The sequence below is a fragment of the Plodia interpunctella genome, chromosome 26, assembly GCF_027563975.2.
Source record: "Plodia interpunctella isolate USDA-ARS_2022_Savannah chromosome 26, ilPloInte3.2, whole genome shotgun sequence".
NCBI lineage: Eukaryota > Metazoa > Arthropoda > Insecta > Lepidoptera > Pyralidae > Plodia > Plodia interpunctella.
Window position 1 is genome coordinate 5,716,910 of NC_071319.1, and position 11,011 is coordinate 5,727,920.

Sequence of the window (11,011 nt, forward strand, 5' to 3'; positions counted from 1 at the left end):
ATAATAAATATATAAAATTACTTTTTGATCTTTTTGGATATGCGCATCTTCTGGTCGAATAAAGTGCATTTTCGAGCGCTCTCATTACGGTAACTATTTCGACTTGTCGGTCGTCTTTTCACATAGTTTAAAACTTAATGCAGAACATAATAAGAACCGCGATGTGTTTACATATTAATGTACATGTGAAGGTGTGGCAATTGCTGCTAAGCTGTGGCATTTTATTTGTTTTATTGCTTGCTGATAAAATGTCTGATAGCCTATATGTAACATATGAAACAGATAGCTTTAAAAACTGTATCACAAGTGTTGGATAGGGCTGGCAAATAACCGCAGGCAGATTTATCTAGCATTTCGTTTATCAGTCAGTTTTCAATATGATATTTTTCATCATAAAATGGTGATATGGGAAAAATTAAATGTTTTTTTTTTCGTTACAGGCTCTGATGCTGGAAGATTGTCTGGTGTTGTTACATCGCGAAGGTGACAAGTTTATATTGAAGCCCATACCGCAGCCCAGCCAGCCTGGGCTGTTGTCGCCACTTATCAGATGGTATGTAAATTCGTTATTGTTCATGCCAAAATAGACTTTATTGCACTGAAATTAAAATTCTTAATTGTTTTCAATTATTAAAATAGGCGTATAATTAAGTGAAACCGGATGGAATCGAAAGAATATGTCGTAGACGTAGTCGTAGGGAAGTGGAGGAGAAAAAGCTATCTAAACGGACTCTGGGCTCTGACGCTTTGCGGCTAAAGAAGAAACCAGGGAAAAGATCAGATGCGAGAGATATACTAATGAAGTAAAATTGATAATGTTCAATCATGTAATCTGTATATCATATAGAAAAGTTCGGTATTTTACAAAGTGAAAAATTGTTTTCCACCGAATATCCAACCAATCACGATGATATGCAGTATCATTTCATTATTAACAGTATGCTTTTGATTTTGATTTTTGAAGAGTACCTAATTTTCAATCGTTATTTTAATTTGTGTGAAAGATTCACAAAGATTTATTTTTGTTTAAAATGTTTCAACATATATTAACAGAAAATTTTGAAAAAAATCGTAGGTAAACGTTCACTTTGACCTCTATTCTTTTAGGGACAAGGTTCTATTTCGCCCGAACGCCGCAGTCCGCAATACATTCTTCCTGATGAACATCAACGGTGTACAAATGCACGAGCTGTCGTCCACGCCCTCTGAATACGCCAAGTGAGTTTGACCTTTTTTCCCTCTTTAGACATAAGATTCAGTTCCGTATGTATTACATATATTTTATATAGATAAATATTATATATAGAAAAACATATTCACTTTTTGGCCGATAGATGTTCTTTTTAAAGATATCTTTTAAAATAATTTTGTTTTAAGACGGAAAGTAAGTGTGATTTCTTCTCATTTGAACTTCCTTGAAAAGTGTGTAGTGAGTAGGGCATGAATAATTATAATGTAAAACTGTATGGTCTTTCAGTTGGGTGAAGCACATCCAAGACGCTCCACTCGCGAAGTTGGCTGAAGCCAAACCCAACATTACGCCTTCGCACCAGCCCAGTCGCTCGACTGATGATTCAGGTAAATAGTTATTATAGATACTAGCTTTTGCCCGCGACTTCGCCCGCGTTAATATTCCATGGAAAATGTACTTTTTCCCGGAATAAAAAGTAGCTTAAGTCCTTGTGTACTCTTATCTATTTGTATGAGAAATTTCAACAGATCAGATTTGCTAGTAGATGTTTAAGCTTCAAAATATAATAGGAACAAACATATGGGTTCAAACATATAACCTCTTCCTTTTAGGAAGTCGGATAAAAAGAGGATGTTATCACAGTAAAAAATAATTATCAAAAGGGTTTACTAATTTATACTTCATTATATTATTACAGGTATCAACGTTTCCCGCAATCCATCGGACGCTTCAGAAAAATCGGAAAAGTCTGAGAAATCCATCCCTCATTCTGACGACATACCTTCAGAAAGCGAGCGAGACAGACAATCGCTGGAACGCAGCTCCATCGAGAGGGAAAGAGACGACAAGAAAGATGATAAAGAGTCTGAGGTGGCGGACAGAGAGGAGAAGCATATGTGAGTTTATATATGATTGTTTTTGTAATTCTTTTAAATTTTTATTTTCTGTCTGACTGTGAAAACTTTATACCAGTTGGAAAATAGCATATTCAGTTTCAGTTCGAAATTAGGAATTGTATATAACAATAGTAATAGGTGTCGTGTAAAGCACAATCCGACGACTTTAAAGAAAGTACTATTCTAAACTCGCATGATTAACGCCCTCAACTACGCCTCGGGCTTTAATCGATACTCTCTTTGGTATTTCCGAGCTCTGTGTACACCGTAGTAACTGTGAGTACCCCTCAGCCCGCGACGGCCCACAGTGGGGCGCATCAGCACGCACCGCAGCCCGCCGCGCCCGCTGCAGCCGCGCGCCGCCGTCACGCCGCTGCCGGCCGCGCTCCGCACCCTCACCGCGCTCACGCACCACGGTGAGCTCACGCTACACCACTACACCGCTACACCACCACACCACCACACCACCACACCACCACACCACTACACAACTACACCACTACACCACCACACCACTACACCACTACACCACCACACCACTACACCACTACACCACTACACCACCACACCACTACACCACCACACCACCACACCACCACACCACCACACCACTACACAACTACACCACTACACCACCACACCACTACACCACCACACCACCACACCACCACACCACCACACCACTACACCACTACACCACTACACCACTACACCACTACACCACCACACCACCACACCACCACACACCCACACCACCACACCACCACACCACCACACCACTACACAACTACACCACTACACCACCACACCACTACACCACCACACCACCACACCACCACACCACCACACCACCACACCACCACATAACTACACCACCACACCACCACACCACCACACCACCACACCACCACACCACCACACCACCACACCACCACACCACCACACCACCACACCACCACACCACCACACCACTACACCACTACACCACTACACCACCACACCACTACACCACTACACCACTACACCACCACACCACTACACCACCACACCACCACACCACCACACCACCACACCACTACACAACTACACCACTACACCACCACACCACTACACCACCACACCACCACACCACCACACCACCACACCACTACACCACTACACCACTACACCACTACACCACTACACCACTACACCACCACACCACCACACCACTACACCACTACACCACTACACCACCACACCACCACACCACCACACACCCACACCACCACACCACCACACCACCACACCACCACACCACTACACAACTACACCACTACACCACCACACCACTACACCACCACACCACCACACCACCACACCACCACACCACCACACCACCACATAACTACACCACTACACCACCACACCACCACACCACCACACCACCACACCACCACACCACCACACCACCACACCACCACACCACCACACCACTACACCACTACACCACCACACCACTACACCACTACACCACCACACCACTACACCACCACACCACCACACCACCACACCACCACACAACTACACCACTACACCACCACACCACCACACCACTACACCACCACACCACCACACCACCACACCACCACACCACTACACCACTACACCACTACACCACTACACCACTACACCACCACACCACTACACCACTACACCACTACACCACCACACCACCACACCACCACACCACCACACCACTACACCACTACACCACCACAACACCACACCACCACACCACCACACCACCACACCACCACACCACCACACCACTACACCACTACACCACCACACCACTACACCACTACACCACCACACCACCACAACACCACACCACCACACCACCACACCACCACACCACCACACCACTACACCACTACACCACTACACCACTACACCACTACACCACCACACCACCACACCACCACACCACCACACCACTACACCACTACACCACTACACCACTACACCACTACACCACCACACCACTACACCACTACACCACTACACCACTACACCACTACACCACTACACCACTACACCACTACACCACTACACCACTACACCACCACACCACTACACCACCACACCACTACACCACTACACCACTACACCACTACACCACTACACCACCACACCACTACACCACTACACCACTACACCACTACACCACTACACCACTACACCACCACACCACTACACCACCACACCACTACACCACTACACCACCACACCACCACACCACCACACCACTACACCACCACACCACCACACCACTACACCACTACACCACTACACCACTACACCACTACACCACTACACCACCACACCACTACACCACCACACCACTACACCACTACACCACCACACCACCACACCACCACACCACCACACCACTACACCACCACACCACTACACCACTACACCACCACACCACTACACCACCACACCACCACACCACTACACCTACAATAACAAAATCCTACTAATATTATGAATGCAAAACTTTTTCAGGATGTAAGTGTGGACGTGTGTATGTTTGTTGCTCTTTCACACAAAATCTATTGCTATGAAATTAAATATTACAGGTTATATTTTATCCCGAAATTGACGCGGGAGCGAAGGCCGTTTTTAGAACCTCCTCTCTTCCACGTCTTTTCTCTCATTGTATGTTTCGTATGCATATGTAATTGCTTCACACACATACACGCACATACAACATTCACTACAGAAAATCATGGTACAGTCAACACCACGTCACGTTACTCAAATCCATCTTTATCACCACGGCATAAAGATCCATAATTTAATGCATGTGTGTGTCGCAATAAAAATAGGTCATGGTTTTTAGTTTTAAATACTAACACACCATTAAAGTTTACGAGGTTTCCGTTTTGGCACTTATAAATGAAACAGACTTTTATTCGACCGGTTAAACAAAAAATGGACGGCGGAAAACTTGAATATTAACGTTGTGCATTTTTGACGCGAATTTTCACGTATCATCAGTCACATGTTCTGACGCGAGTTTAACATTGTTTACCCATCACAAAAAGTGCACAACACCGCTAAAGAAGTTTTCACTTCAAAAATTAGAAAAAAAATACATTTAATGCCTTTATGCATCTGTTCATCTCTGATGGCCAAAACGGACTTCTTTGACTGGGTAACTCAAGCTACGCACCGCCTAACCTCAAACATTGTTCATAGAACGGCTCCGTCGCCTCGACGACGGCATTTCCAAGATGTTGCGGGCCAAGAGCGCCGTGGTCGCGGATATGTTGGGAGTCCCGCCGAATTGCTATGCGCAAGTCTCTGAATTAGCCGTAGCGGATACTTTGGGACAAGTTGGTGAGTTTTTGGGGGCTTTTGGGAATGCTATTTACGGGTATAATGGTTCATATTTTGTGACAATTTGGGCCTCTTATTTTGGTGCATTATAGGTTGATGGTAGCTGATTATGGCAGATAAGATGGTAAGTTTTTGGTGCTTTTGGGGAGCTATTCGATGGGAATATTGGATACGTATACTTAGACTGTACATGTGTATTATAATGTGTTATAAGCAAGCTGATCGGTACACTTTCTTCAGGCGACAGTTTCGGGCGCATTTGGGAGGAAAATATCTTCAATAGCCAGCAGTGGGACATGCTGTAGCTATTTCAAACGCTTTGATATAAATAAATGATGGTAGTTTGATGATATTAATGAATGATCGTTGTATAGACGTCCGCGGTGAGCTCCGCTTGTGGCGGCAGTCGTCGCGCGGCAGCAGCGCCGACGAGGACGCTGCCGAGCCCGACCTGCACCAGCTGCTGCTGGCTGCGCACGCGCAGAGTGAGTCGCGTTACATGCTTTTATTATTGTTATTGTAGGCAGGGATTTAAGCGAATGTTAAATAGTGTTTTGAATACTGTTTCACAATTGTTTCTAAAGCATTAGACATATACAATTATGTAATTTCATTTTTAAAACGTGTAGTAATTATTTTTAATTTTTATTATGTTGTAAGTCGAGACAATATGAAAACATTTTTTGACAATTTTATCACAAAAGGTGGAATTATAATTTGTAATTACATATAAAATATAAATATATATTGATACACGCCTTTATAAAAGACACAAAATCAGATAGTTTTTTATCTCGACCCATGAAACGACCCATGAGACGAACCATGAGACACATAATGACACATATATTTGTTTTTAGCGAGCCACCTGCTAGAAGGTCTATCGAAGATGACGAACGTGAGCGAGGCGGCCGCGGTGTCCGCGCGCAGCGGCCGTCGCGGCCGCTGCGGCCGCTGCTGCCGGCGATACGATGGTCAGATGTTGTCTCTCACTTGTACGCTATTCGATTCATATTTTTATACGACACCTGCTCGGAATGTATATATATATAATGCACAGACTAGCAGAAAACTTAATTCTATTTTCAAAAATATTAAATGTTGCGAATGTGAATATTTGATAGACGATGTTATAATTATTCATTAGAAATTTTATTTCGATTAAGCACAATGTGTCACTCGATAAAAAGTAACGATTCGCAACTCGTGTATTTGCGACCAATATACTCTTTAGAGTATTACTTTATTTTCTCAGTGTACAATGTATTACACATAACATAATATAAAAAAGTACAGAAATTGAATAGACGATTGCTATTTCTTCCCAAACAGAACCACCAGAACCACTCATGGACAAATCCTTACAAGAAGAACCGATCGCAGCCGAATCGCGACACCGGCCCGAGTTGTCAACGACCAGCGCTATGGACTTGTTGTCGGACACATCATTCGATATGTTGTCCGATTTGGACGCCGGGGTCGATGTCGAAGACGACGATGATGGACTGGGTATGTTAAAATCAATGACGTAGAAAACTATGGCTATAGTTAAAACACTTATTGAAATTAGAAATTAGACTTTCGTGGACATATTTATACGTCAGATTTAAAATAATATGCGCCACTAGATGCGCCACGGGGCTTCGCTCCTGTGGGAATTTCGGGATAAAGTACCTTATGTGTATTATTCCATGTTACATTCTACTGCTACGATTTTAAGGCGTTACCTATCCGCACACTGCTAAGATATAAAAGAAATAGAGATGGTGGCGCTAGTGTGCGCACACTAGCGATACCATCTTATTTTTGTCAATGACAGACAGACAGATATAGAAAATTATTTATGACATTCAACATTTTACTGTTCCGTTTAGATGTAAACCTATCGAGTGCAGAAATGGCCGCCCGACTGTCCACAATAGCTGGCGGCCTTACGGGCACGCTGTCGCGGCTGCTGGCCGCCGTCCCCGCGCTGGAGGCGTCGCGGCGAGCGCTGCGAAACGAACTGAGCGCTGTCCGGGAAGCGAACGATGCGCTCAGAGCCAGATATAGGACTGGTAAGTGTTATCCTAGCTCTATAAGAGAATATGTGACTAATATGTAGCTTTGGGTTATATAGTGATTGTAATATTGCATATAAATAATATTGAAGGTTACGTTTAGCTGTATAGTAGAATTATAAGTGAAATTATGGTTAAGTTGAACTTTATTATTAGCCCCGGCCTATGAGAAAATCTTCAGTTTATATACCTTTTTCCTTGATTGACTTTTACAATCTGCACAAGAGAAGCAGCTGGCATATTCTGCGTTTTTTGTTTCGGTTGGATTGGCGCGGAAGGAATAATAATTAATACGAAACTTTAACTTGTATGTATAATATAAATTAAGACTGTTCGCGTGGCAGATAAGAGCTTGTGTCAGAAATCTAAAAATCTTATTGAGATTCGAAACGCACTGAAATTAATTGATAATATAATTTTACTCCATTTCTTAGAACACCAAATGACGGAAGACACTGCGTTACCCAAAGCTGGCCCGGACCAGTCTATACAGGTATGTCTGAATGTACATTATTATAAAGAGTAGTAAATCTCTCTGTATTTGTTATAAACTTAATCCACAAGTAGCTACCATTACCTGCTTTTATTTTTACCAATCATTTACTCAGTTTATAATCGGTTGAATAAATTGAACTGATGTGACAGACTTCGTTCGTGTAAATATTACTATTCATATGTGGCGTGTGGTTTTGAGCTATATATTTCTTTGATTTCAGGACCAGCCGAGCAACGGGGGTTGATCTCGCTTCTTCGACTAAAACAATCGAATTGACTACAGGTGACACCACACGCGTAACACGGCTGGTCCTGTGGCGCCGCCCAGCGGACGTAAACGTAACTAAAACTTCTAACATCTCCCTTTTCTATGTAATCTCGTGCGACAGTGGTGCCCTCGCGTTCAAAACGAGCGACACGATGTTCCCAAAATCAATTTAGCATTTATTTTATTTTCTGTTTTATTTTTCGTCATCAGTTACATTCGAATATGACTAGGATCGCACTCGTATCCGAACCTGTGTATATTTTGTAATAATTGTTTTAACTGTTATAAATTAACCCATTAAGTACTAAAAACCTATTACGTAGTATTAAAAAAAATATATGATTTTTATTCCATAAATAAGTCTATGCTATGTGATCGATTAAGTGGAAAATTTACTTTATCCTGTAATTATATTAAATATTTTTCCAAAATTATGAATTTTAAGTTATATGTTTTGATAGGTGATGTAAATAAGTACATGTTTTAGATGATATATAACTCGACCATATATTGTATGTTATATTTTTCTGTATAAAACATATTGTTATTTGATACGATTATTTACTTTTTGGACGTGTTTAAGAATATATTCGATTCGGAAGTATTACATATGACAATATAAATTCTCATTTGAATAAAAAAATGCTTTTTCAAAAAGTGACCAGATTTTTTTGAAATTAAAAAATGAGATTTATAATTTTTCGGAACGCTCGATCGTGTGTTGAGAACTTTAAAATTATTTATTAAATCGGTGTTTTGTCTAAATTAATTTAGTTATTTTTCGAGCGTTTCCTTGTTTTTCTATATTTTTCAGTTAACGCGTTAAATGCGTTGTTGAAATAATTCGCTTTTTTGTGGTAGAAATGAGGGATAAACGTATTTTGATTAAAAGTTCTATAAAAATGTGCATGTTTAAATGTTATAATGTATTTTGAAAACGCAGTTCACTAAACATAAACAATATTGTATGCATTTAAAATGTAGAATAATGTTTAATCATCGATTAAAAATGTATGTTTAGTGAACTATTATAACACCCAGTGTATGATTTAATCAGTAGTCGAACTGTATTTCGCGCAGTTTGTAAACTCAAAACATATAAAGCTTGAAGATATTTTTTAAACTAAATAATATTTTTGAAATTATATTAGACATATATTTTCGATCTCACCAATAGTATCCGAAATTATTTATTAAAATTATTATACTTACACCAAATAAAAATCAAAAATATTTTGCACGTTCTATTTTCATTAACTTTTTTTAAATAAAAAAGTACCCTCGTTTCTGCCTATAGATGTAAGTTGTATGTACAGACACAAAGTGCCCTAACTCAGTACCTAGATCATGCCATATTTTGTGCTCATACATTGACTCATACATAAGCTGTTCAATTTATGTCAACAATATACAGCACGTTGTAGTGTTTAATCCGTGAAACATGATAAGATAAAAATTGGTTTGAAATACGAAACCTCAAATACATAACATTTATTTTATTTAGACAGAAAATCAATAAATGAAATCTTAGGATTGCCTAGCGTTTGTTACAATGTAAATGTTGGTTGTTGATTTGCCATAAAATATCGAAATGTAAGGAAGAACTAAATTTATTTATTCGTCGTGTGGCGAATTAACTTGAATACATGTGCAAAATATGTTTAGACTGACATCTTTCCCTTTTACATGACATACATTTTCTCAGGGCATAGCTTGCCCTCAGGGTAATTACAATATGGAACTTATAAATACTTATAAATAATGACTTGTTGATTGAGGAAAATTGACAGAAACCTCTTGTAAAATTATCCATAACTTTAATAAGAAATTAAAATAAAATTGCCTTTAAGCATGTAAAGGTATCCAACACATATTGATTTTGTTCACATCTTAAATAGATTTTCGCATTTCATTGTTTTTAGAATCGTGTGGCATTATAATATTATCATACACGCACATGAAGAATTAAATTATATTTTATCATTCCACAACACATACAACGTCCTGTACAGACCATATAACGTGTCACATTTTGGATAGCTTGTGATCTAAATAGTTCTGTGTACCTTTATATGTAATATAGATTAACGCCATTGTCATAGCCACGTTTTATATAAATATATACATGCAAATATACAAATATATATTTAATATGTTTTATACCGTAGGCTAGGTGTAGACCAAAATAAACCCATCCATTTTTCCCTTTTATATATGTATCATTGAGCTTCGAATTTGGTATTTGATGGATAATGTAAGAACAATTTAACGCTTAGGGTATAGTTATAAAAATCGTATAGTTTGGATCTCTTTTTTTTGTACATCATTCGGCTTTTTATACGAATTTGAAAAAATGCATCAAATTATTTTCAAAAATATGTTACAACAATAACTATAACGAAGTGGTTCTGGTTCAGTAACTATGTCCTAGCCAATAACTATGATAAAGAATATTCTACTAATCATAGGGATCTAAGCATGAGGTCCATTGGAGCCTGTGTCACCCCGAGCCCTCTCCATCGCTTCCTGTTCGCTTTAACACTGCATATGACAAATATTGTAATAAATAGTTAGTGGTATAAATAAAATACCGTTATACAAATGTGTTTGTGTGTTTTGTTGACGTCACCCGTATTCGATTTCCTTCGCAAGTTAAATTGACCTTTTATATTTAGATGCGATATCAATTAGGATACATATTTATATTCAT

General features: G+C 39.8%; 1 protein-coding gene across 4 annotated transcripts in view; it reads left to right on the forward strand.

The window, feature by feature from the left end:
- The window catches only part of RhoGEF2 (Rho guanine nucleotide exchange factor 2), a 145,564-nt gene extending 134,657 nt beyond the window's left edge, over positions 1-10,907 (forward strand). For all 4 annotated transcript variants that reach the window (XM_053764799.2, XM_053764800.2, XM_053764801.2 and 1 more), the window contains 12 exons: positions 441-553; positions 1,108-1,218; positions 1,478-1,578; positions 1,890-2,088; positions 2,380-2,504; positions 5,338-5,478; positions 5,853-5,963; positions 6,339-6,452; positions 6,811-6,987; positions 7,353-7,535; positions 7,973-8,031; positions 8,255-10,907. In XM_053764799.2, the coding sequence (XP_053620774.1) occupies positions 441-553; positions 1,108-1,218; positions 1,478-1,578; positions 1,890-2,088; positions 2,380-2,504; positions 5,338-5,478; positions 5,853-5,963; positions 6,339-6,452; positions 6,811-6,987; positions 7,353-7,535; positions 7,973-8,031; positions 8,255-8,278 (1,458 nt within the window). In that variant the 3' untranslated portion in view covers positions 8,279-10,907. The remainder of the gene's footprint in view (positions 1-440; positions 554-1,107; positions 1,219-1,477; positions 1,579-1,889; positions 2,089-2,379; positions 2,505-5,337; positions 5,479-5,852; positions 5,964-6,338; positions 6,453-6,810; positions 6,988-7,352; positions 7,536-7,972; positions 8,032-8,254) is intronic.
- Positions 10,908-11,011: the final 104 nt, after the last annotated feature.